General features: G+C 53.0%; 2 protein-coding genes across 7 annotated transcripts in view; one reads left to right on the top strand and one right to left on the bottom strand.

Moving 5' to 3' along the window:
* Snph (syntaphilin) overlaps positions 1–4,954 on the top strand; it is a 35,306-nt gene extending 30,352 nt beyond the window's left edge. For all 6 annotated transcript variants that reach the window (XM_048348937.1, XM_048348938.1, XM_048348936.1 and 3 more), the window contains one exon: positions 1,833–4,954. In XM_048348937.1, coding sequence (XP_048204894.1) covers positions 1,833–3,006 — 1,174 coding nt within the window. In that variant the 3' untranslated portion in view covers positions 3,007–4,954. The remainder of the gene's footprint in view (positions 1–1,832) is intronic.
* A 2,167-nt stretch (positions 4,955–7,121) lies between these two features.
* Sdcbp2 (syndecan binding protein 2) lies at positions 7,122–25,997 on the bottom strand. Its single transcript, XM_048348942.1, has 9 exons — positions 25,369–25,997; positions 15,547–15,619; positions 13,901–13,985; positions 13,107–13,207; positions 10,924–11,082; positions 9,903–10,078; positions 9,651–9,822; positions 7,914–8,005; positions 7,122–7,734 (listed from the first exon to the last, which is right to left on the bottom strand). Exons 2-9 carry the CDS (start codon positions 15,598–15,600, stop codon positions 7,680–7,682), a joined length of 894 nt encoding a protein of 297 aa, XP_048204899.1. The 5' UTR covers positions 15,601–15,619; positions 25,369–25,997; the 3' UTR covers positions 7,122–7,679.
* Positions 25,998–27,069: the final 1,072 nt, after the last annotated feature.

The following is a 27,069-nucleotide window of genomic DNA, read 5'->3' as shown; positions in this document are numbered from 1 at the left end:
TGAAGGCCAGCATGCTGTGGAGTGGAGTTCCTAGGTCTACTTCCTGGAAGTGGAATGTCAAGCAGCGGTGCCCAGATGGCGACCGTCATAGCCAAACTTGTAAATCCCCCCAGTGAAGCTGGGCAGGGTTGGTGGCTCACACCTGTAATCCAGGCTACTCAGGAGGCTGAGATCTGAGGCTTCCAGTTCAAAGCCAGTTCCGACAGGAAAGTTTGTAGGACTCTTATCTCCAATTAACCACCAAAAAGCCAGAAGTGGGACTGTGGCTCATGTAAAAAAGCTCTAGCCTTGAGCACAAAAGCTCAGGGACAGCCCCCAGGCCCTGAGTTCAAGCCCCAGTATTGGCATGCACATATGCACGCGCGCGCACACACACACACACACACACACACACACACACACACAATTCAGGGAGGTCCAGGCCTTTTAAAGTTTATTAACATGAGTCTCTGGTTTGGGGTGAAGAACCACTCACAATCTTTCTTCTTTCCTGCTGCCTGTCTGTGCTCTGTCTTGTCTTGCCCTCGTTGCACCTCCAGACTTGAGGGTGTGTTTGTTCTAACTCGTCTCCCTCCCCGTACCCCCCTGCACTCATCCAGAGTTCAGGGCTTTAGAGAAGCTCCCACATTTGTGGACCCCCATCTTCCTGTTGCCCAGCCTCCCTGCCTGGTGACCCCCTCCCTCAACCTCAGCTTTGCTTGTCGCCACCATCTTTTCAGCTTCTCCTCTTGACATGGATACAGAGAAGCAAGTTCTGGCATGGACAAGAGAGCCACCTTGGCTTCTTCCAATTCTTATCCTTATGGATGGAGTAGGGTTATCAGCTCCTCACCTCCAACACTGGAAGGGGTCCTTTCTCTCATCTCATCACTCTCTCCTGGGGGGGGGGTGTCACTGACCAAATATTATTCCACTCAGAATGCCACAGCCTGCTTTAGTAGAAGGCCCTGCCCTTCGCTCCCCAGCATCTGAAGGCCTTGAACTTGCTAGGCAGGCAGGTGTTGTACCACTTGAGTCATGCCCCCTCCCAATCCTTTTTCTTTCATTATTTTCAAATAGGCTCCCTGTCCCCCTCCCCCAACACTCCTGCCTCTGCCTTCTGCAAAAGCTGGGAACTACAGGTGTGCCCCACCATCCTTGTTCTGCTTATGGAGAGGGGAGCCATTTTGATACCCTCTCCCGCAGCCTGGCGTTAGGCTGTGACCCTCCCAGTCTCCACCTTTGCCATAGCCAGGGTTGCAGACATGCTTCACAGTGTCCATCCAGCCGCATCACCTTCTAGAAAGCAAAGATTTTTTTTTTTGTCTCATGTCCAGTTTTATATGAGATGTATTTCTTACAGCTACTTCATTGCTCCATCTGTTCGGTCTCTGTTCAATCTCTTCCCTGGATGATGAATGTGAAGATTAAAGCATCTGCTTGCAGGGGGAGGTTGAGGACCCGGGAGGGGGAGGTCCCACTACCATTTTTCTTCCCTCCTGGTAGGGATGAAAAAAAGGGCAAGAGAGGCAGGAAAGTCTGTGAGGCTCTTATCTCCAATGAAACACCAGAAAACCAGAAGTGGTACTGTGGCTCAGAGTGGTAAAGCACAGCCTTGAGCACAAAAGCTCAGGGAAAGTGCCCAGTCTCTGAGTTTGAGCCCCATGACTGACACAAATAAAGGGGAGGGGCAGAGGAGGGGCAGGGGAGAGGCGTCTGTCCTCCTGTCCTTCCTCATCCAACTGTGAGCTACCACAGAACAGCCATGGGCATGCTACCCCTCTGCTTGCCTCCCCGAGGTGGTGGCCAGGTGGCCAGGCTCTGAGCCGCGCGCGCACCTTCTCTGCCGGCAGGGACACCGAGATCGATGACCTGAAGACGCAGCTGTCGCGCATGCAGGAGGACTGGATCGAGGAGGAGTGTCACCGCGTGGAGGCCCAGCTGGCCTTGAAGGAAGCCCGCAAGGAGATCAAGCAGCTCAAGCAGGTCATCGACACGGTCAAGAACAACCTGATGGACAAGGACAAGGGGCTGCAGAAGTACTTCGTGGACATCAACATCCAGAACAAGAAGCTGGAGACGCTGCTACACAGCATGGAGGTGGCCCAGAATGGCACAGCCAAGGAGGAGGGCGCCGGGGAATCGGCCGGCGGCTCCCCTGCCCGCTCCCTCACCCGCAGCTCCACCTACACCAAGCTGAGTGACCCAGCCGTCTGCGGCGACCCCCAGCCCGGAGATCCCCCCAGCGCCTCCGCCGAGGACGGCGCGGACAGTGGCTTCGCGGCTGCCGACGACACCCTGAGCCGGACGGATGGGCTGGAGGCCAGCAGCCTGCTGTCATCCGGGGTGGACTGTGGCCCCGAGGAGACTTCGCTGCACAGCTCTTTCAGCCTGGGGGCCCGCTTTCCTGCCAGCAACACCTACGAGAAGCTTCTGTGTGGCATGGAGGCCGGCGTGCAGGCCAGCTGCGTGCAGGAACGAGCCATCCAGACAGACTTGGTTCAATACCAGCCTGACCTGCACACCATCCTGGAGAAAGTGAGCCAGGCCCAGGGGTGTGGGACGGTCCCCGAGGGCTGGCAGCCGGATCCCCACCCCCCCGAGCCCAGAGACCCCAACTCGGCGGTGGTGGTGACCGTGGGGGACGAGCCGGAAGCCTCAGAGCCCATCACTCGAGGGCCCGCTGCCCATCCACAGCCAGGCTCCAGCCCCAACCCCGGGCCGTCTGTGAGCGTGGTGTGCCCCGTGGAGGAAGAAGATGAGGCCGCGGCGGCCACCGCCGAGAAGGAGCCTAAGAGCTACTGGAGCCGCCACTACATCGTGGATCTGTTGGCCGTGGTGGTGCCCGCGGTGCCCACGGTGGCCTGGCTCTGCCGCTCCCAGCGGCGCCAGGGCCAGCCCATTTACAACATCAGCTCCCTGCTGCGGGGCTGCTGCACGGTGGCCTTGCACTCCATCCGCAGGATCAGCTGCCGCTCTCTCAGCCAGCCGGGCCCCAGCTCGGCGGCCGGCGGCTCCCAGCTCTGAGGTCGCCCGGCCCGGCCAGCACTGACCACTGATTGTAGTGATGCCGTTCGTTCTCCCCTTCCCACAGCGCCACGGGCTTCATCTTATTTATTTAGTTTGGGGTTTGAATTCATTTTTTGCTCCCCTTCTCCCCCTCCCAAAAAAATTAACAGTGTCACGGGCTGGAAATTGGAGTTGGGAAAGGCACCCTGTAACTTTGGGAGAAAGGAGGGCGAGGGAGGCCCCCAGGCAGGGAGGCACAGCATTTGGACGAACGGCAGAGACATAAGCTGCTGGGGTCCCCGGCTTGGCCCCTCCGTTCCCCCTGCTCTTCAGACGGGCCGGGTCTTGCTCAGGGAGTCTGGCTGTATTTATCCTGGTCCCTCCACTCCCTGTGCCGTCTCTGCCAATGCCCTCCCCGCACCAGGCCGCTCTCTCAAGCCATCCCCCTTGCCCTCCGCTGTGCTTCTGGGCCAGAACTAGCTCCTCAGATGAAGTCAGCCATGTTCCCAAGGACTCAGAGAAGGGTCTGGAACCTCTGGGCTTGGGCTCGATATTCTGGCCCCACCACAAGCCTTCTCCCCACTTGAGATGCAGAAGCTGCCGCCACACACACACACACACACACACACACACACACACACACACACACACACACACGCTGGAGGAAAAACATGCTGAGCAGGAGGCGCAGAGTAGAGTGGCTTCTGTGTCTGTCTGTCTGTCTGTCCTCCCAGGCTCTCCACACCATCCATTTTCTACTTGGCTTGTGGTGTGTTGGCTCTGTCTCCCCTTGTTAGCCACTAAGCCCAAGGCACCCTGTGCTGGGAGCACATGTAGAGCCCCAGCCGCCCACTGTGGGGAGCACCCCCCGCCCCATGGAGGAGGCCTCTGCCTCAGGAGAGGAGGCCCTTGCATGCAGTCTGGAAGGCGCTGGACTCAGGAAGCCTCGGCTGCTTAGAAAAGTCAGAGGCCATAACTATCCCTGGGACTTGCCCGGCACTCTCCAGCCTGGGCCCCACGTCTGCGTTACCTTGTGTTCACTGGGGAACTCTGTGCACATCCATCCCGAGGACCTCCACTGGGGTGCCTGCTTGCTTTCTGGGATGAGGGTTCCTAAATCTGCAACCTGTCTGCCCCCCTCCCCCCTGCCCCAGAGGAGGGTGGGGGATCTCCAGGTGGAGCACTGAAGCCATGATGTCTGTCCAGGTGAAAGCAGGGTGCCCTGGGAGTGGGTCCCCAAGAAAGGACATGGCAGGGTGGGTGGACCCTGCCATGCCACTCCCAGCCAGGCTGGGTAGGTTCACTGTCCCCTCCTCCCCTGGGATCTCATATGAGTCCCAGCAAAGCTGCTGTTTAATGCCTAGGATTAGTTTACTAAGGGAGCTCTCTGCCCTCGCAAGGGCCACTCCCCCCCCCCCGCCCCGGTCTGGGCAGCCCACCCACTCGCCAGAGGCTAGGCCCAATTTGGGATGCTGGAACCCGGCGTCTCACCCCTCTGGCCTCAGGGCTACTTGAGCTGTCTGCCAAGGTTGCTTGCCCTCCCCTGCTGCCCCAACAGTCATTGACTGACGCAGGCTCTGCCCCTCTGCTGCGCCCTCCTGAGGGGTACTTGCATGCTCCGGCAGTGGGCAGCCCATCCGTGGGACGTGAGCCCCGCCCCCCTTGCCACGCGCTTTGTGCCTCCCAAGCTCCCCCCACCCCGGCTGGAGCCTCAGACCAGCCATCTTTGTGGGGAGCACCCCCAGCCCCAGCTGAACCAAACCCAGATGCCACTGGGGCTGCCCCCATAGGACACTGGGGTTGTGCCACAGAGCCGGCAAGGGACAAAATGAATCCAAAGAGGCCAGGACGAGCCGCGGACCCAGCCTCCTGTGCTCTGCGCTCCCCGGCCGTGGAGCACCTCCTTAGAAACAGTCACAGCTTTGCTGAGAAAATCAATGTATGAACTATATTTGACCACAGGGGGAGAAAAAGAGAAATCTATATATTTTCACCAGTGGAATTTAGTCAAGCTTCGCAACCCTTGTGCTCCTGTTCGCGTCTTGCTGTCTGCGGCCTTCCTCTTGTGTCTTGTGTTTCCGGGGACATGGACAGGGCTGGGGTCTCCTGTCCCTGCTGCGAAGGCGTCATTGTGAAGGCTGTCGGGGAGGTGAGTGAGGCTGGCAGCCACCTACCCTCACCCCCTGCTGTAGCCCAAGACCTGCCTGGATGGTCACCAGGGAGCCCAGCCCACACCACTGAGGGCCCGTCCTTTAGGGATTTTTTTTTTCATAGTCATGGGCCAAGGGCCTGGGTGCTGTCCCTGAGCATTTTTTGCTCAAGGCTAGCTCTCTACCACTTTGAGTCACAGCTCCACTTCCAGTTTTCTGGCAGTTCATTGGAGATACGAGTCTCACAGACTTTCCTGCCCGGGCTGGCTTGGACCGTAATCTTCAGATCTCAGCCTCCTGAGTAGCTAGGATGACAGAAGTGAGCCACTAGTGCCTGGCTCTTTGTGGGTTATTGGTGAGGCCTTGGTGGGCTTTCTTACTGCTGGTGAAGAAAGCAGCTCACCCTCCAGCCTTGGACAGGCTCTAGGGGCTGTCAGGCGGGTGATCCTGTCCCAGTTCCTGTGTGTGTGTGTGTGTGTGTGTGTGTGTGTGTGTGTGTGTGTGTGTGTGTGTGTGTGTGTATATGCTCAATGTCCCACATCTATGCAAAGGGGGCAGCACTGCCCCTGTGGCTCCTGGTGGTAGGCGTGCAGCAACCTGTTGGCTAGGGCTGCTAACTCTGACAATCAGGGTAAAGAACCAGGGGCTGGCTGGAAAAGGCAAGAACTGGGGCTGAAGCCCTGGTCATCCCCCCAAACTCCTCTTTCCCGTCTGCTCAATGCCTCCTCCTACCCTCAGCTTCTGAAGACATCTCTGGGGCTCCCTGCTTCCCTCTCCAGCTCCAGCTGGAGCCTGTCAGGTCCTGAGCAAGTGTCCTGGGATGTACCTTCTGAACTACTGGTCCCTTGGAGCCTAGTGGCCAGGCCTAGTGGCCTCTGAGGCCAGGACCAGTGACCCTGCTGGCCCTCTTGTCCAGGCTGAGACAGGACTTAGGGGCCGAGCTCAGCTTCTATATAGAGAGCTGGCCTTGGGTAGAGTTGATGACCCGTTTTTTTTCTGAGGAGGTAACTTAGCTTTTCACTGAAACACCTTCCCAGTCACCACTAGTACAGGGCATCCAACAGCACTTTGGGGCAGAGGGAGCGTGGTATTACACTCAAAGCCTCCTCCTAAGGCGCCCCTCAACTCCCTCTCCAACCTAGGGGACCATGCACATGGGTCACAGCGCACTCATACTAGGCCACCATCCCCTTGACAGAGAATTCAGGGTGTGTGGGGAGGGGGGAAGGGAAGGGGTCTCGACTCTCATCTCCTTTGTCCTTTTGTTCACACAGAGTTGTACCTGCGGCAGACAGCTCTGAATTAAAGCATGAACACACAGCAAGTCCCCGTGGCCTTTGTGTGTGTCTCTTCATACGGTGTCATTTTTCTGAGTTGGAGTGAGAAGAGCAGTGGAGGAGCTCATACCATCCTTGCCCAACACAGGGGCAGCAGATGGCTGAGTGCTGGTTCAGTCCTACCAGGCTCTGCTACATGGGGCTGGGAAACTACTGTCCACCTAGGTCGGGCACGGGGTCTAGAACCTTCTCTGTCCCCCAGAACCCCCCAAGTGTCAGATCCTGCTGGGCACTATAAGGATACTGCAGTTCCTCCTTCCTTACAGGCCCTGAACTAGCTTCTCTCTACCAGCCCCTCCTCCCCCCAATACCCAAGATATCATCTCTGTGTGACTGGCAGGCAAGCATGTGCCATGTGATCACCTGTGATGGATGTGTCCACATCACCACTCCCAGAGACGGCTTAGGAAAGGCCTTCGCCTCTCTCACCACTGTTTAAAAGAAAAGCATGCGAGGCTCAGGTGGCTCACACCTGTAATCCTAGCTATATAAGAGGATGAGATCTGAGGATCAAAAGCAGCCCAGGCAGGAAAGTCCATGGGATTCTTATCTACAATTAATTGCTAAAAACGCCAGAAGTGGAGCTGTGGCTCAAGTGGTACAGTGTTAGCGAGCCTTGAGCACAAGAAGCACAGGGATAGCACCCAGGTCCTGAGTTTAAGCCCCAGGATGGGGCAGGGGAAGCAACTCTACTGCATGTCATGGGAGTGAGATTCTGGAACGTTTCAATAACTTTGGGAACAGGATGATAGTCAAGATCTTTATTTAAAAGACAGTAAAGGTTTCCAACTGTATAATCTATATGCAGTCTGTGATGAAGAGTGATAAGAGGAAAAACTAAATATTCTCACAAAGAACATACTTCTGCTCTCACGTCCTGTAGCTGCTTTTCCTGGTAGAGACAGAATTTTGAAAGGGACCCAGCCACAACTCTGAGGAGTGTTGGGCAGGCCCGCCTACGTGCCCTGCTTTTAAACAGTGCAGAGAATAGGCTTCCTGGGGACTCTGCCCTTTCCCCAGGCCCAGCTAGAATGCCAAGGCTCCCAGGACAGACTCCTGCCCTCTGATGTCCACCCACCTGGAACACTCTTGCCGCCCACTTCAGAGCCCGGATCTCAGGTAGCAGGCCAGCTGCCACCTGTCATCTGAGGACAACTGCCTTTCCCTGCAAGGAGGAAGGAGGCAGAGCTGTCCTCCTGTGGCCTCAGACGTCTGGGATGGAATGGTCCATGGTGTGGTGGAGCAGCGTTGGGGACAACCTAGATGGAAGAACAGAGACAGTGGCTGGAAACCGGCAGCCCCTGCTCCCTGCTTGTCCTCCCACCCCAGAGCATTGCAATCCAGGGGGTTATCTTCACCCCTCACTTCTAAGAAGTCACTAGAAGCCACCTGGTGGGGGCGGGGTGGAAGTTAGAGTTGGGGGGGAGGGCAGTCTTACTTTTTGAGCATGTGCTCGTAGATCACTGTGGGAATGATGGTCAGGGTGATGACGTCTCCAGCTGTGGTCAGAATCTCTGTAACCTTCTTGTCCTGGAAAGAAGGTGTATGAATGGCTTCCCTGAGGGTGAGGGCCCTCTCTGTGGCTAGTCAGCATGGCCGCTGTAATCAACACCATGGACAACTGCCTACAGAAGCCAAGCTGCCTGGGGTCACCTAGGATCTCACTGGAGCAAGGACATGCGTCTCCTGCTTGATGCGCTCAGAGTCTAGGAGCATGACATACCCCACCCTCCCCTTCAAGGTCAGCTGTGTGGCCTGGCCACACACTACCTTGCTGACCCCTATCACACTTGGGTTCTAGCTCAAGACACAGAGAATAACGAGCCAGTGGCACACACTGAGCCAGCCACTTAGTCTTCCTCAAATACTTCTTCAAGAGCCAGGCATGGGTGGCTCACACCTGTCATCCTAGCTACTCAGAAGGCTGAGATCTGAGGACCACCGTTCAAAGCCAGCCCAGGCAGGCAAGTCCACGAGACTCTTATCTCCAATGAACCACCAGAAAACCAGAAGTGGTGCTGTGGCTTCAAGTGGTAGAGCACTAGCCTTGAGTGAAAGAGCACAGAGACAGGGTCTAGGCCTTGAGTTCAAGCCCCATGACCAACAAGAAACAAAACAAAACAAAAAAAACTGAGAACATCAGCTAGGAAATGAGGAAGCCTACAGAAGCCATTTAGATTGTGAAAGAAAATAATCAAACAGCCTCCCAGCAAAACCTGCTGGCCAGTTCCTACAGCCGTGGCCAGAACCCTGGCATTCTCAAGGCCTACTGACTTCACATGTAGATATAATCTGTCTGACAGGACTAGCGACGGCCACGGGAAGGACATAAATACACTGTGGAAGGTAAGTGATCTCAAGAAGCACAGCTATCTGAGCCCCTCCGTCGAGGGACAAGCTTTGTCCCTCTGTCCTACTCTGGTAGATCAGCTGCTAAAGTCATGAGGCTGCCTTGAGCCGCCCATGTGATAGCAGAATCACAGCAGCTGTGGAGTGACATGCAGCCACCCAGCCACATCTACTGGAGGAGCCCTGCTCCACACCACAGAAGCTGCAGCCACAGGAGAAGGACTCTTCCTCCACCCCTCAACCGAGGCTAGGAATGGCCCTCAGAGACAGGTGCTGGAGGCTCACGCCTGGGATTCTAGCTACTCAGGAGGCTGAGATCCGAGAATCAAGGTTCACAGCCAGCCTGGTCAGGAAAGCCCATGAGATTCTTATCTCTAATTAACCACCTGGAAACCAGAAGTGGCACTGTGGCTCAAAGTGGTAGAGCACCAGCCTTGAGCGGAAAAAGCTCAGTGACAGAGCTCCGCGAACCAGCTACCAACAAAAATAAAGAAAGATAAAATTCACCCCGCCACCCTTGAACAAAGAACAAGGTTTCTAAAAGAAACCCTATGAGTGCACAGGGTAGGTGTGCAACTAGAAGTACCGCACGCAGTAAGCTGGTGGTGCCCTGTGTCCTCATCCAGGCGGCCGCTCCCCACCTGTCCCCCTCTGTGCTAGTAATGGGGGGCGGGGGCTTGATGCACACTCCTATTGAAAGCTTAGGGTGAGGCGGTTGTGGCTTGGGTGGGGACCACTGCCTGTGCAACCTGTGCAGCCCAGAGCCTCCCTCCCCCAGCCCTCTCCCCACGCCTGCCGTCTGTGGCAGTGTGTGGTCTCCGCCTACCTTCAGCCCGATGACGTTCTGCCCGTTCACTTCACACACATAGTGGTTGGTCAGCAGCCCGTTGCGGGCTGCTGAGCTCCCCTTGACCACCGAGGCCACCTTTCCCTTCTTGAGGACGAAGCCGACATGGCCCAGGTTGTCCTTGTGCATGGTGACCGTCCTTTGGAATGGCCTGGAAGAGAGGGACAGTGAGCTTGGCCTCTCCATGTGGCTGGACCTGGGCAGAGAGGACCCTGAAGCCCAGCTACTCACCTGTCCCGAACAACCATGACAATCTTTTCAGCCGATGCCTTCTTCATCACTCGGTGGGCTTTGTCTGTGCTCCAGCCAGCACAGTCACGTCCGTCGATCTGCAGGACCTGGTCCCCAAAGCGCAGGCCCACCAGGGAGGCGGGGGTGTTGGCCTGGACCAGCTGTACAAAAAGCCCCTGGGGAAGGCAGAGTCCTAGAATCAGCACCCTTGTAGGCTGGTGAGCTCTGATCACACCCACCTGTTGCTCCCCTCTCCCCCACCCCACACCTCGGGTCATCTGGAGCTTGGGGGTGGGGGTGGCAGGACCATAGTTGTGCAGGGCTGGCCCAATGCTCAAGTGTTCTTCTTGGGGAGGAAACATACCAGGCTGCACCAGAACAGAATGTCAGCACCAGCCGGGTGGTCCCATCCCCCAGCCGCTCTACTGCACCACCTCTCACAAAGGCTTTCTTGGCTGCTACCATTTATAAAGTCCCAGGAAAGCCAGTGGCCAGTGACTCACACCTGTAATCCTAACCACTCAGGAGGCTGAGATCAGAGGATCAAGATTCAAAGCCAGCCCAGGCTGGAAAATCTGTGAGACTCTTATCTCCAATTAACCACCAAAATGGAAGTGATTTGGTGGCTCAAGTGGTAGAGCACTCGTCTTGAGAAAAAAAAAAGCTCAGCAACAGTGCTCAGGCCCTGAGTTCAAGTCCTAGGACAGGCACAAAAATAGCCTCAGGAAGCTTGGGAGTTGAGGCATAGGAAAGAGGAGATTCTGGGCGACAGGAGCCCAGGAGAGACAGGTGCAGGGTGTTGGCTGCCTGGGGGCCTCAGGGTTAAAGGCGGGCTCTGCACCCTCCTTACTGTGGACAGAAGCCCTCAGCCTCTGGAAAGGAGGCCCCCCCCGGGGCACTGCCAGTCCTGACCTGCTGGGTGATGGTGACCCTAAGTCGGGAGCCCTTGCACACTGGATGTGGTAGGCGCTGTCCAGCACTAATGAGGTCCACGCCCTTGGAGGGATGACTCTGCACCTACCTTGTCGATGGCCCGCAGCCGCAGCCCAGTCTTGCCCCGCTCATCCTTGCACAGGTGAATCTCGCGCACCCCAGGCTTGATCTCTGCACGGCGCACACCCAGGTTGTTCCCCGACACGGGTGCCACCACTTGGCCAGGCCAGGGGCTGGAGACTGCCGTCTGCGGACACCAGGGAAGAGGTAAGCCAGGTCCCTGGGGCTGTGCCTCAGGGGTCCCTGGGGCCTGGGTAAGGATGGGCAAAGTGGGATGTGACAGTTCCTGGCGACCCCACATTTCTCCACTGAGGAGCGCAGACAGATCTGACAGGGGATTTGACTTCATGAGGCCACTAGAGGGCAACAAAGTCCATGCCCCTAACATAGGAAGAAAAGGGGAGGCAGGGCTACCAGAAAGGGGATCTCACTGGTTACAGAAAAAAGGAGGAAATTAGCATCAAGAAAGATCACTTTACAATGGAAAGATGATTTCTAAGTAAACAATGATCAGTGAAAGAGGGAATAAGAAAGGAGGACTTGCTTGATCCCCAGTCCTGGGGCTTGGACTCAGGGCCTGAGCACTGTCCCTGAGCTTTTTTCTGCTCAAGGCTAGCACTCTATCTCTTGAGCCACAGCACCCCTTCTGGTCTTTTCTGTTTATGTGGTGGTGCGGAATTGAACCCAGGACCTTATGCATGCCAGGCAAGCACTCTACCACTAAGCCAAGTTCCCAGCCTCTTGATCCAATTTTTGTTTTGGAAAAAAACAAACCTTAATCCAATATGTAAAAGTTAACAAAAAGTATGTAAAGTATCTCTCATCAGATTCAGAGCAAGACAAGATGTCTGTGCTTACCTTCCTTTTAAACACAAGACCAGAAGATCTAGCCAACGCAATAAGGCAAGAAAACAAAACAAAAAGCATATGGAACAGAAAAGAAGAAATACAGCTATCCTCCCTATTCATAGGTGAATGGCAGAAAATCTTAAGGAGTCTACAAATAGATTTCTAGACTCAATAAATGAGCTCACCAAGGTCATAGGATGCAAGGTCAATACATGAAAATCAACGGCTCTGCATACAGTGGTGCATGTCTATAGTCCCAGCTACTAGGGAGGCTGAGGCAGGAGGATCACTTGAACTCAGGAGTTCAAGGCCAACCTGGGCAACAATGATACTCCGTATCAAAAACAAAAACAAAAGTATCTCTATATACTAACAAAGAATTGACATTTAAAACATATATCAGGGGGCTGGGAATATGGCCTAATGGCAAGAGTGCTTGCCTCGTATACATGAAGCCCTGGGTTCGATTCCTCAGCACCACATATATAGAAAATGGCCAGAAGTGGCACTGTGGCTCAAGTTGGCAGAGTGCTAGCCTTGAGCAAAAAGAAGCCAGGGACAGTGCTCAGGCCCTGAGTCCAAGGTCCAGGACTGGCAAAAAATAAAATAAAATAAGTATAACATTTAAAAAACAAAACAAAACAAAACATATATCAACCAGAAACTGGTGGCTTATACCTGTAAGCCTAGCTATTCAGGAGGCTGAGATCTGAAGACATCAGTTTGAAGCCAGCCCAGGTAGGAAAGTCCATGAGACTCTTATCTCCAATTAGCCACCAGAAAACTGGAAGTAGAGCTGTAGCTGAAATCGGTAGAGCACTAGCCTTGAGCAAAAGAGCGCAGGGACAGCACCCAGGCCCTGAGTTCAAACCCCATGACTGCAAACATTTTAAAAATAAAAACGCATACCACTTATAATTACTAAAAAGAAGGGGAAGGGTATAATTTGGTATAAATTTAAGAAAATGTGTGTAAAAATTACATGCCCCAAATAGACAAAATACTGATAAACCTTAACAAAGATCTAAAACACTGAGGTCTTCCTATCTATAAATTGAAAAAAAAAAACAAACTAGTAAATTTGTTAACTTTCCTCAAATTGAACTACAAGCTGGGCATGGTGGTGCCCATCTATAATCCCTGGGAGCTGCAGGGAGGAGTTTTAAAATGACTCAGAGAGAAGAAGTCTGACGGCATGTAGTGCTTAACGTGGTCCCTCCTTGTCCCGGGTCAGGCCAGCAGCCTGAAGCCACAGATCAAAGGGCAGAGACGATGTGAAATGGTGAAACCCCAACCAAGACCAGCAAGAGGAAGAGGATGGGGCCATCCGGGGCCCACCCCAGGCTGGAGGCGGGTACCTACGCTGTCCTCCTCTGCAGTCTGAGGCAAGTTCTGCTGGACTTCTTGGCTGGAGAGGGAAAGACCCATATAGTTCTCCAGTTCCGCCAGGTTTGGGTACAAAACTAAGGGGGAGGAAGAAGAAAGATGTCACCTAAGGGCCCCTCTCAGCCTGCATGTTTTGTGTAAGACAGGGAGCCCAGGGCTACTGCTCATTCTCAAGAACACTGGGGATGAGGGTCATCTCTGCAGAAGGTCTGAGGTGCAGCAGCCTGGACCATGGAGTCCCTCCTATCCTACGGTAGTACTGAATCCAGCTAACTTTGTACCAGACAGCTGATACTGCAAGGTGCAGGGCCTCAAGGGGTTCACAGGCCACTGGGGGGGGGGTGGGCAGGGGCCAGGCTCCTAAGCCAAGGGCAGCAGCACACTGGGGAGGAGAAGGGTCTTGAATTCAAGATTTTATCACTGATCAGGATTCCACACTGCCAGGAGCACTTCTAGGGGCCACACGAACATCCCAGTCTCCCCAGATGGCCAGGTGCCCCCAAATTAAGCCGTTCCTGCTTCACTAAGTTGCTTTTCCCAGTATCCCCTCCAAGGGTTCCAGTGAGTGGTAGGTGTATGTAGCGCCCACAACGTCGCAGGTGCCGGGCAGGCTCTGGGAAGGAAGTGGCCAGCGGAGGTGAGAGAGCATGTCCTGCGACCAGGGTGAAGAGACGCCCCAGTCCTGCCAGTAGGAGGCTCCAAGTCCCTTCCAGCACTGCCGGGCACAGCAGGGTGCCTCGTGGGATGGCCACCATGGTGGGCTTGCTCACCTGAAGGAGGAGGAGTTGCTGCCTCTGGGACTGGGGTGGACAGGGCAGGCAGGGCAGGCATCTTGGGCGAGGCTCTGGCCTGGGCCTGGGCCTGGGAGAGAGCAAGGAGGGCCAGTTAGCGGCAGCTGAGATCAAAGCACATCATGTACATGTGTGGAAACATCATCTTGACACTCCTCTGTATTAATGAATGAAAACATGCTATTTTTTTCATTTCTTTATGGTCAAAGTGATGTACAGAGGGGCTACAGTTTCATATGTAAGGCAGTGAGTACATTTCTTATCCAACTTGTTTCCTCCTCACTCCCTCATTTTCCCCCCACCTCTCCCAGTATATGCTATTTTTAAAGAATTTTTAAAAATTAATAGAAGTGGGAGGTTGGAGATGTGGCTCAGGTGGCAGGGCGCTGGCAAATGAGCCAAAGTGTCAGATACCAAGGTAAAGTCCTGGTCTCGGATCACAATGAATGAAGGAATGAAGAAATGTTTGTCAGAGGCTGATGGGGAGGGGGAGTATGGAGAGAGGATGGTTGATGGATACTGTGTACTGTGTCTGCAGAAGAGTGGTAGCTTCTCATATTCCATTGTGCAGAATGGTAACTACGGATAACAATAAATACTTGAATGTTTCAAACTAGCTAACGGTGAGGCTTCTGAGCATTCTCAGTACAAAGAAATGATAGCCAGGCACCAGGGGCTCGTGCTTTTAATCCTAGCTACTCAGGAGGCTGAGATCTAAGGATTGAGATTCAAAGCCAGCCCAAGTAGGAAGGTCTAGGAGACTCTTATCTCCAATTAATGGGGGGGGATGGGGAGAGCCAGAGTAGAGCTGTAGCTCAAACAGTGGAGCACCAGCCTTGAAAAAAAAAGTTAAGGGACAGCTTCCAGGCCCTGAGTACAAGCCCTCACATCAGCACCAAGTAAATGAATGAATGAATGAATAAATAAATAAGTGTCTGAGGTGATGAATACGCCAGTCACCCTGATTGATCATTGCACATCGATTATAAATGCACTATCGTGTGTGTGTGTGTGTGTGCAGGCACACATGAACACATCAATCCTAAGGCTTGAACTCAGGGCCTGGGCACTGTGCTTTTTGTTCAAAGTTATCACTCTACCACTTGAGCCACCGTGCCACTTCTGGCTTTTTGGTGATTAATGGGAGATAAGACTTTCCTGCCTGGGCTTGCTTTGAACCTTGATCCTCAGATCTTAGCTGTCTGTGTAGCTATGACTACAGGCATGAGCCACTGTGCCCGGCTGTGTGTGTGTATTTTAATGTGCCTCTTTCTTAGAGAAGATTCTCCTGAGGTCATGACCATGGATTTACTGTTCACAGCAACCAAGTTCTCAGTGGAAAGACTCAAATTCTCAAAGTCCTCTGGAACCACGGGGCTGGGGTGGAGGGGTGCAAAGGCTTCTGGCTGCTGGGCTGGCATTGTGTAGAAGCTGGCCTTGGGGTATGGAGTCTGTCTGTGGGAGTGGAGTTGTAAAGAAGGTGCCAGGACAGGTATGGGCGTGACAGGTGTATCTGAGGCTGCCAAGTGTCCCCATCCCCAACACCCACTGCCACGAGTCTCCTTTAGCCTGTAGTACCCCAAGGCCACCACCAGGCAACACAGCTCACCAGCCTGCCGGCTTACCTGGATCACCTGGTCTACCTTCAGGTCCTCCAGAGATGGGTACAGGGTGGACATGGCTGCTCCCCGAAGCGCCCTGAAGAATGCAGAGGGTAAGGAGAGATGAAGATGCCACCCAGTCCCCAGCTACCAGAGAGGAAGCACAGGCACCTGCCTTTGGCTGCTTCTGAAAGTGCCCAGGGCTAGAGAGTGGGAGGTACAGGGGCCACAGGCTGGCTAGAAAGGCAGGGTCATGGGCTACATCCTCCCCTACCCTGTGTTAAAAGTCAGCTGGGCTAATGAGGTTGGACTGTGCAAGCCCCAAGTCCAACCTAGCAGGTGTAAACTGGGTACCTGCATGCCAGGCCTACATGAGAGTCTGCACACATCACTCATCACCCTGAGTGGGTCAGGCCTGAATAAAGTAGACAGGTAGTAAGACCCTGGAATCCTCCAGTCCCACCTTCACCCACCTCTTGGTATATAAGCTCCACTGTGCACTTCTGGAACAATGGGGATCTTAGCTGAAGTGATGACCCATGGAAATTTGTGAAACCCTGTGCACAGGGCAGAGGTAGCTCATGGTGGAGCACTTGCCTACAATGACTGAGGCCCCAAGCTCAAGCTCCAGCACCTCAAAACCCCGCTAAACTGTGGCAGAATTTAAATTCAACAGTGTTACGCCACGGGAAGGAGGACCTGCAGGCAGAGGGGTGCTGTGAAAATCACCACTGCTTGCTTTTTTGTTGTTGTCAGTCACCAAGTTTGAACTCTGGGCCTGGGCACTGCCCCCAAGCCCTTTGGCTCAAGGCTAGTGCACTACCACTTTGAACCACGGTGCCACTTCCGGTTTTCTGTTTGTTAATTAGAACTAAAGGTCTCACAGGCTTTCCTGCCCAGGCTGGCCTGGAACCTTGATCCTCAGATCTCAGCCTCCTGAGTAGCTAGGATGACAGGCGTGAGCCACCAGTGCCTGGCTTACTAATGCTTTCTAATCATTCCAGGAAAGAATCAATAGAGCCCACAAGCAAGATGCCCAGACAGGTTCCAATTGTTTCCTCCTGAGCAGCCCCCTTCTCCCTCCTTCTCTCCTTCCTCCCCCGTTCCCCCCTCCCTCTCTTCCTTCTTTCCTCTTTTGACTTACTGCAGACTTCTTTCCCTTTTCCCACTTGCCCCCGGCTCTGTCATGCCACCTGCCCTTTGTTGGGACAATCCATTCCAGTCAATGCCTCTGCCCTACCTCCTGCTCACCCTTAGCTCCAGTTGGACAGGCTTTCCAGAGAGGTCAATGCCCTGTCACCTGGGGCCCTGGCCTCTGGGACAGGCTCAGGGCCAGACCCACCTTGTCAACTGTCCTGTGACACATGTGCCCACATGTGACAGGTACATGTAATGAAGGAATGCCCACTGGTGGCAGAGGCTGCCAAGTGGGCAGAAGCGGGGGTGGGAATGAGTGCAGGCCCCTGTCCAGGATCAGCTCAGCGGGGCACCTTCCTGCTGATCTGCAGGCACTGAGGGCATCCACATGTCACTGCTCCTTGTCCCTGTGTCCCAGTTGGCCTCGCTGCTGAGCTCCTCCTCCCACACCCACTGTGCCTCTACCTCTCATCAAGTCCCCTGCTCCCGTGTGGAAGAAAGGAATACAGACATCCTTCATCTCCCTGTCCCTCTCCAGTGCCACAACAACCATCACCCAATGGGCCACTGCTGCCCTTCTTGCTGCTCTCCGGATGGCAGTCACCAGGCCTTTCCCAGGGTAAAGCCAGGGTGATGTGTCTGTGCTCAGAGGCCCTCAGTGGCTCCCCACTGCCTGCTCAATCTAGCCTGCACTTTCTAAAATGGCCCAGAAGGACGCCCGGCTTTCTCCAGCGATTGCATCCGATCGCCCACCAGGTTGTATTTGACCTTGCAGACCTTAATGAGTGACCTAATTGCCAGCCTCAGGGTGTTGTGTGTGACAATCTAATGTTCCACTGAGCTTGAAAAATAGGGAGTTCTGGCCACTCTGAACTGAAGCTGCCACACAGATGAGTAGCTGCAGACTCCAGGGTGCCCCATACTCCACCACTCCTTACCACTGGAGCCACACTCTCACTAATTGCTCCCCTCCCCCGCGCACACACACTCACCTTCACCCCTGGTCTCCTTAGTTTTAGTTTGGTTTGCTTTGTGCGTGAGAGTCCTGGGGCTTGAACTCAGGGCCTGGTTGATGTCCTTGAGCTTCTATGCTCAAGGTTAGCACTCTACCACTTGAGCAATAGCTCTACTTCCAGCTTTTTTTTTTTTTTTTTTTTTTTTTGTAGTTAGAGATAAGAGTCTCACAGACTTTCCTGCCCAGGCTGGATCCTTGATCCTCAGATCTCAGCCTCCTGAGTAGCTAGGATTACAGGTGTTAAGCCACCAGTGCCCAGCTTGTTTTTAGTTTTTGAGATAGGGTTTTGCTAGGCCTGGTACAGGCTGGATTCAAAGTAGCTTGTTCACTCTGTAGCTGGGATTCCAGGTGGGCACCACCATACCCAGCTCCCATTGCTTTCTAGGGTCTCTCACACCTAGGCAGTCACCTAGGTAACTAGTACCCAGTGATACCAAGTGACACTTCTATGCAGGCACAGCCTGGTTCTCCTACCACTTATCCTTCTCCCAACCCCCACTTTCAGTTCTAGTCACAATGAGCTACTCTCGGATATTTGAATAATGTTATTTTTTCCTGCCTCTAGGCCTTTATTCCTTGCCTGGATAACCCCTAATAATTTTCAACTCCCAAATCAGGGGGCCCTTCTTAGAGAAAGCCTGCTGTGATCTGTCCTCCCTGTGTCCCTTCCCTTCTGTCCTCGCCCCTCGTTGAGTATTCAAAACCTCTGCAGTTTCCTCTACTTGGCCCACTGCCTCGTCACACTGGGAGTCCCAGAAGGGCAGGAGCTGTAGAAGAAGGATCTGTAGAGGAGGGGCAGTTGGCTGTAGAAGAGCCAACCCTGAACATGGAGGCGAGGCAGTAATATTGGCAGACTTCAAGCCGTTGGCCTAGACTTCCCTTCGCAACCTCATCAAGCAAAACTTTGATATCCTAAGACTACTTCCTAGGATGGAACCAAGGACTAGAAGTCCAAACATGTTTCATGAGCTTGTCCCAGGCTCGTTTTGTTCTTTAAATTTGAATCCATGCCAACATTAAAAACACTGGGAATGGGGCTGGGGATATGGCCTAGTGGCGAGAGAGCTTGCCTCGTATACATGAGGCCCTGGGTTCAATTCCCCAGCACCACATATACAGAAAACGGCCAGAAGTGGCGCTGTGGCTCAAGTGGCAGAGTGCTAGCCTTGAGCAAAAAGGAAGCCAGGGACAGTGCTCTGGCCCTGAGTCCAAGGCCCAGGACTGGCCAAAATAAATAAATAAATAAACTACACTTATTCTTTAAAAAAAAAAAAAAAAAAAAACACTGGGAATATGGCCTAGTGGCAAGAATGCTTGCCTCGTATACATGAAGCCCTAGGTTTGATTCCCTAGCACCACATATATAGAAAATGGCCAGAAGTGGAGCTGTGGCTCAAGTGGCAGAGTGCTAGCCTTGAGCAAAAAGAAGCCAGGGACAATGCTCAGGCCCTGAGTCCAAGCCCAGGACTGGCAAAAAAACCAAACCAAACCAAAACAACAACAACAACAAAAATTGGGAATAAGAGATTCTTCATTTCTAACTTCTATCAAAAAAAAAAAAGTCTAGTAAGGCAGTGGAAAAAAATCACATGGGGATACGCTTGACTTTCGGGCTCCAAATATCTAGCCAGGCTCATTGATTGGCATCGCCCGCTTGGTTCCTTGAGGCAGCGAGTGCCAGATCCTTGCCCTAGGCTGAACTTTGCAGTGAAATGACCACCCAGAGACAGGAATTTCCAAGGGGGCGGGGGAGTCAAGCTCTGGCCTCCTTCAGGCCAGTAGGAGGAAGAGACCCCTTTGCCTGGGGACTGTTCCTCAGTGTGCCACTCAGGGACTTTTTAAAATCTTGACACAGAGCTCAGCAGTTACCATGCCTGGCCACCAGGTGCATGCAGTCACAGTAGATAGAAACCTCCTTTTTCTAACCTTGAAGCCCTGAGCAGCTAGCTGCCTTTTAGAAGAGTGCAGGACCAGAGATCCATTCCTAGAAACTGCTCTAGACTGGAACCTTTTCAACACCTCTGGGTCCTAAATGTGGGCCCAGTTCCCACTGTAGGGAGGTCAGGAAACCTATCTTCCCTGCCTTGCAGCAGTTCACTACATGGCGGAGGTTGGCTTCCTGCCAGCGATCATCCAGCAGTTCATTCATCAGTGTCGACTGTGCACCAGGGGCGTTTCAGTCATGCTTGTCTCCTGGTTAGACACAGCTCTCTCCTCTGTATCTCCTTAAACAATAAAATACTGCTACTGTGGTTAGCTTTTCCAGGCCAGGTGACCCCTGCCCAGCTGGGTGGTTCTTTTTGTGTATGCAGACCTGGCCCGAACTGCATCTGTTGTCAAATATTTATCAGATTATATGATTCATAACTGGGTATTTTCTGACATTGCACCCCACTTCATAGGGGCAAGGGCTAGGTCCACTCCAACACACAATTTCTGCTCACTGGACAATGTGCAGCACATGTAGCTGGCCAAAGCTGTGATGTGAACGAATTGGTAGATTTCCAAGGGACAGATTGGAAATCTGTGTGGGCATTTTTTTAGAAATTTTTTCACCTGATAGAGTAATGGTGCCAGCATTTAGATATGGACTTCTTCAACATTAAGGGCAATTCTAATTGTCCGCTTTGCTGTATAACCTGCAACTGTCCTTCCCCCTCCCCGACTAAAGTAGCCCCCCCCCAAAAAAAGTCCCTGCTTACATGTTGTATGCAAGCATAATGAAACATTTCTGGTTTTATTATACGCTGCTCTGCAGAAATACTTGTACCCAAGTCATCAAAGGGGGGGGGAAGGGTTATGTTTTGTTTTCTTTGTGATTTCAGAAAATCACTGCGGCCCTGCCCACCACAGGTGAGTCACAACAGCATGTCCACCCACATCTACCATCGTTTGTAGCTCTCATGTTCATAGGCAAATACATCCCTTTGACTCAGAGGCCAAATGTAAACTATCGGCAAAGTTGAATTGTGCCTCAGGCACAAGCACAGAGGAGCTGAAATCTACCAAGCTTCCCCAAGGGTAACGCTTATTCTTTTATTATAGATTGTGCAATGCATATTCTTTCATTATAGATTGCCGTCATTTTCCTCGTTTCTCTTTTATAGACAAGGTATACGATTGGTTTTGGGGGTTTTTTTTGCAGACAGGGTCTCACTAGGTAGTCTAGAGTGGCCTCGAACTCATGATCCTCCAGCCCTTGCTTCTCAAATACAAGGATGACAGGAGTGCACCACCACACCTGACTTGGAACCGTGGAGTACTCTGCATCCGCCCCTTCCCTCTGCCTCAAGCGCTGGCCTCGGAGAAATGGAAGCAATCGGGCGCTTACTGCCCGCACTGGGGCGCCTCGGGCGGCTATCTGTCACTCGAGCCCCAAGAAGCAAACTACGGCCACATCACCGCGGGACTCAACCCGCCGGAAGAGATGTAGCGGCTTGCTGCCATCGCGCCTGCGCGAGACGCCTCCCCCGCCCCCTCCGGCAGCGGCGGCGAGGGCGCATGCGCAACCCCAGAGTGTGCACGCGCTTCCCGCGAGGCTCCCAGGCTGCCCCGGGGCGGCTGCCCTGGCCATGGCGGCCTCTTCGCCGTCGGGCTGGCGTGGCTAGGTGGGTTTGCCAGACGCCATCCAGCCCCAAGCGTCCTGCAGGTAACGCAACAGCGTACGGCCCGGCTCCCGCTCCCCCTTGGCCTCTAGGCGCCACTCGTGGGTTACGCAGGTGCGGTTGAGCCGCTGGGTCCTGAGTACTGGGTACTGAGGAGGGGAGAAGGGAAAAGGGGGGCTCCCTCCCCTCTCCTGCCCCGCTTTGGTTTCTGAGGCTCCCCCTCGGGACCCCTGTGTTATCTCCCCACCCACGGCGGTGAGGTCCCTCCTTCTCTCCCTCCTCCCATCTGGGAGTCTGGCTAGGGCCTTGGCGCCGCCATCCCTGAGCTGGTTTTTGCCCAAGGCTAGTGCTCTACCACTAGCAACAGCTCTACCTCTGGCTTTTTTGGTGACTCCCCTGCCCAGGTTGGCTTCGAATCGCGAACCTCAGATGTCAGCCTCCTGAGTAGTTGGAATTACAGCAGATAGCCAGCAGCGCCCCCCCCCCCCTTTCCCCCCTCCACCCAGGCCCTGTCTGACTCCTGACCCAGTGGCCCAGCTGCAGATGCCCTTCCCCATTCCACCCCATGCAGATCAGGCTCCTGCTGCCTAAGAAGAAGGGGAATTGAGCTTGGCTGGGCAGATCACTTCTCACTGTGGAATCAGATCCACTCCTGTGATAAGGGAATCTGGTAATTGGCCTACGGGTTGCAGAAAAAAAAGGACAGGGAAGCAAGGAAGAAGGAAGCCTTCTGGAGGAAGCCAAAAGATCTTGACTGTCAGTGAAGGAGGGAGAATTTACACCCCATTTGAGTGAACTATGCTATTGCAGCCATGGGGAGGCCCAACCTCAGAGTCCAGCTGCCTTTGGGATAGTTATTTACCTCCAGATTATCCTGACGTTTTCCCCAGATGTGCCGCCACACCAAATTCACCCAGGAGATTGAGCCACAAATGGGGGAGCTTCCATCAGCTCCTGCTTTTCCTTCCTTTTGATGCCATCCCATGCCCGGCTCTTACCAAACTTCAGCGGCATTGCAGGTCTCATGACTGAGCACTGGTAATGTCTCACATTTCACCTCACCTACTCACCATGCATTTCATTCATTCCAAACCACTTGCTGATTTGAAAACTCAACCTGCTGGCTCATGTTGCTGTGCTTTGACAGGTGCTGTTCCCTCTGTCTTGAATGTCATCCTTACCCCCTTCCTGATTCATCACACACACACACCTGACGATGGGCAAGCCTCCTTTATCTGGACCAGAATATCGTATGCACTCACCCATTCATCATTCCACAAATGCTCCTAAACACCAACTTCTCCAGGCACCAGTATCACCTAGCTACTCAGGAGGCTGAGACCTGAGGTTCGAAGTTCGAAGCCAGCCCAGGCAGGAAAGTCTCAAAGACTCATCTCTAATTAACCACTAAAAAGCTGGAAGTGGAGGTGGTAGAGCACTAGCCTAGAGAGGGGAAAAATGCCCCCAAACAGCACCCAGGCCCTGAGTTTAAGCTCCCTGAAGAACACACAAAGCCAAGGATAGAGCTGTGTCTCAAGTGGTAGCACACTAACCTTGAGCAAAAAAGCTAAGGAATAAAGGCCGGTGTCAGTGGTTCACTCCTGTAATCCTAGCTGCACAGGGGCTGAGATTTGAGGATTGCGGTTCAAAGCCAGCCCAGGCAGGAAAGTCCATGAGACTTTTCCCTCTTAAGCACCAAAAAATTGGAGCAGTGGTTCAAGTAGTAGAACGTTAGACTTGAACAAAAAGCTCAGGGATAGCTCCCAGGCTCTTAAGTTCAAGTCCCAGGACTGGTGCACACGCGTGTACACAAACACACACAGCTAAGGAACAGCATTCGGCACTGAGTTCATTAAACCCCAGTCCTGGCCTTAACTAACCCCGTCCCCCCTACCCCCACAACAACAAACAACACAGCAATCCCTCCCATATTTTGGGGGTTGCAGTTCCACTGTGATATGATACATTTGCCATCCTCATTGGTCACAGAATGCCACTCACTTCTGAGTGTCCAGTACTGAGTGCAGTGCTGGCACAGAGTAGGTATTAAGTTACTATTTCTTAAAGAAAAGGAAAAGTAAAGGGGAGAGAAAACCTGAAAACCTAGACATGGTCACTTTTCCCATTCCTCTTGTGTTTATAACTGGTTAGTAGCAACACCTTTGAAAAATAACACTGGCCCAGGAAGGGAGAAGAAAACACAACCTTGCTGAGGTAGATGGAAAGTCTGCTGGCGCCTACAGTATGATAGTGGAAGACTTTACTCAGTTCTGTGCTAATGGCTTCCTGCAGTGAATTTCACTCCTGAAAGAAAAGAATCCATCTCACACTCTCTCCCCAAGGGATTTTCCTCTCCCCAGCACTTTGCAGATTGCTATCATTGAGTGTCTATACTTCTTGATCTGAGCAGTAGCAACACCCACAACAATGCAGCAGTTGGGCCCTGGGAGATGAAAAGGGGTCCTCAGCCCCCACCTGAACTTAGAATAAGAACACTTTGTTCTGAAAAGCTGAAGCTCTGAGACACCCACTTGTTCTATGGACAACTCACCCAGCCTTCAGAAGGCTGTGTGGGAGGGCAGTGTGGGGGAGCCTGGCGGGGGAACAGCTCCTGGAAGGCCAAATTAGCCCCAGGATCTGCTGAGTCTGAAAGGAAGAGGCTGTTGCTAGGCCACCGTGTATGGTCCCCCCCCCCCCACACACACACCCTCACCCTCCACACACTGAGGGATGTTCTGCCTGCTGGGGAAAAGCTGTGGGTTTCAAGAAATGCAGATGTTACTGAACAAAGGCAGGGCAGGAACAAGGACTGGAGAAGGAGGCTGGAGTGGGCTAAGATCTACTGTCCCTTTTGAATGTCATTTCTTTTATAATATAGATAACAGACGCATCACAGTTATCTGGGCATGGTAGATTATTTTTGAAAGAGATATGTATGGAAAGCATATGGCACAGTATGTACCTCATTAAAGGCAATAATAGCTATTCACCCACCACATATTTACGGAGTCCCCCAAGTCCAAGTACAGTATTAGGTTGTCAGCAGTGAGCGAGGTATAAGCTGAAGGGCGGGTCCTAGAGGAAGGAGCTTTCTAACGTACCCCATGCCTTCGTGAGCTGTCGGGTGGTATCTGCGCTAAGGAGAGAAGGAAGCAGAAGAAGGGGAGCTTCACAGGGAGGATGGGAGCATTTGAAAGCAGGCCTGAATGGGCAGGTAGGGAAGAGAGCATTGCAGCCAGCTGGTTGCACTCCCACTGGTCTGAGGTGGGAGCTGACCAAAGTCATCTATTCAGAGGAGGCGCAGTGGTGGTGGTGGTGGGGATTTGGGGGACGTATTGACAGGGCCCAAGGATCCTGGTGAGGACTTGGGCATTTCCTCCAGTGTGACGGGAACCCACTGGGGAATTTGGAGTGACAGAGTGGGAGCCATGGCCCACCTTCCATGTATCTGATCCCCGGCTGGTTTGGAGATGGGAGGTGGGGTGCACAGCTTACTAGTTTGGGTATAGCCAGGCTGGGTCACATTAGTTGTTTTAAGGATGTGCTGAGGACACATCCTGACGCCTCAGATTCCTTCTCAACACCTAGTCTCCAGAGAGGTCTCCAAGTCACAGAGAGGAGAGGACTTTAGCCCAGGTCCCAGCACATTCCCCCTTGCTGCTGAAGTAGAATCAGCTTCAGACAGAAGGAAGTAACCACCGCAGGCCTGGGCTCCCCACTCTGTGTGGAAACAGCCCCTTTGCCCTCAGCACTAGCATTACCTAAGCCGAGAGCCATGCTTTTAGGAGTGAGAGTGGTTGCCTCCAGGACCTCATGGCATGGCTCAGAGCTCATGGAACAAGCCCCTAGCTGATGTTTGAAGAACAGACTGGAAGCCAGGATAGAAGCAGGGACCATTGAAGAAAATGCTAGTCTTCAAACCAGGCCTGGGGTTCAGAGGAGAACAAAGTCCAGTTCACACTTCTCTCCTGGAGGGAAGCACTTGGAAAGGAGACCACTGCGAAGTCTCAGAAGGGTAAGAAGAAGGAGAGAAGATGACTGGACGGGCGGGTCTCATCCCATGCCAGCTACAGAACAGGCCTCTCTTACCTGCAGGCCAGGTGCTGCCGTGTCCTCCAGCCGCTGCCAAGGCAGTCTGTTTCCCTCTGGAAGGTGGTGATGGCTTTTGGCCCAGCTGGGTTCTACTCTGGGAAGGGTGGTGCCTGCCTTCGGTTCAGGTGACTCACCTTGGACTGGGTTGGGCTCAGGTCCCGCTGGCTGAGTAAACAAGGCAGTCACCATACCCACTAGAGGCCTTTGCCCTAGTTGAGGTCCAAGGTGGAGTGAGGATGCCCAGCTGACTGCTGAGTGGGTGGGAACCAGGGCTTCTAGGCCTCTCAAGGAAATCTGTATTTCGATTGGAGTGCTGAGTGGACAGGAGGAACCTTAGGTGGGTGACCTGGGGTTAAGAAGAAGCCGTAGACTGGACCTTGCATTTCCTGTGGAAGTCTCCCAGTGAGGACATTGTGGAAACCCCAAATGCCTGTCTCTGTGAAATGGCTAAATTAGTCATCATCTGTGGACGATCTCAAGCCATTGACGTCATAGAGAATAAGATACTGGTAAGATCCTGAAAGATCAATACTGTTTGCTCTTGTGTTTTGTTTTCAAAGCAATGTATACTACAGACACTCTAAAGGGACATGTACCCAAATGCCAAGCCTGTAGCTCTGGATGGAGGGATGGATGGGTGCGGGGAGGAAGCCCAGGGGCCTCACAGGTTAGGCAAGCCCTGTCTGTTGCCATGTCTCCAGCCCTCACTAAACTTCTCTGTTTTTACTTTTGTAAGTATTCCATGGTAGTAATTTTTTTCTTTTTCAAGTTAGATTGTTTTGGTTGTTGTTTTTTTCATTTTCTTATAGGTTTTAGTTCTTGCTCACCATTTTTGTAAGGATGGAGAACATTAGTTGTTTTAAGGATGCTTGACTGGTAGGCAGGCTCCTGGAAGGAAAATCAAGGAACTCTATGTTGGAGTAGGAGGAGATTTTTCTCTTTTTTGTTGGTCATAGGACTTGAACTCAGGGCTTGGGCACTGTCCCTGAGCCTTTCTGCTCAAGGCTAGCACTCTACCACTTTGAGCCACAGCATCACTTCCGGTTTTCTGCTGGTTAATTGGAGATAAGTTTCATAGATGATCCTGCTTGGGCTGGCTTTGAACCCCAATCCTTAGATCTCGGTCTCCTCCTGAGTAGCTGGGATTACAGGCATGAGCCACCAGCACCTGGCAGATTTTTCTCTTTATAGAACATTTTTAGTGCCTTTTAAATTTTGAAAAATTTTTTCCATGTATTATCCCAATAGATCAGGTACAAGTCACACTGAACAGTAAAAGAGGAGGGATTCCCATTGAATTTGGACCAGGGTGCCTATCACACTTAGTACCTGGGGAGGGACCAGAACATGTGTCCTGGGCCAGTCCCATGAGGTCTGACACAGCACACCCACTCAGGGTGGAGTGAGTATCAGGGCTGGTGCCAGGCCAAGTGGGCCCACGTCACGGGCCCTGTATGTGCCTGGGCAGATTGTACCAGCCCTTCGTGGCAGATCCCAGTCTTCTCACGGAGGAGACACTGCTGGCTTGTGAGAAGCCTACAGCCAAGTACGAGGAATGAATCACAGGAATGGGGACATGACTACCCGTGGCCTTTCACCTCTGACTCGGGCAGACTGTTCTGTTCCATGCCTTAAGAATCATCTTATATTGTTCACACCTCACTTCCCTGAGGGCAAGACCTGGCTGCTAGATCTGCC

This window comes from Perognathus longimembris, chromosome 6, assembly GCF_023159225.1.
Source record: "Perognathus longimembris pacificus isolate PPM17 chromosome 6, ASM2315922v1, whole genome shotgun sequence".
NCBI lineage: Eukaryota > Metazoa > Chordata > Mammalia > Rodentia > Heteromyidae > Perognathus > Perognathus longimembris.
This window is presented reverse-complemented; position numbering and strand designations above follow the sequence as displayed.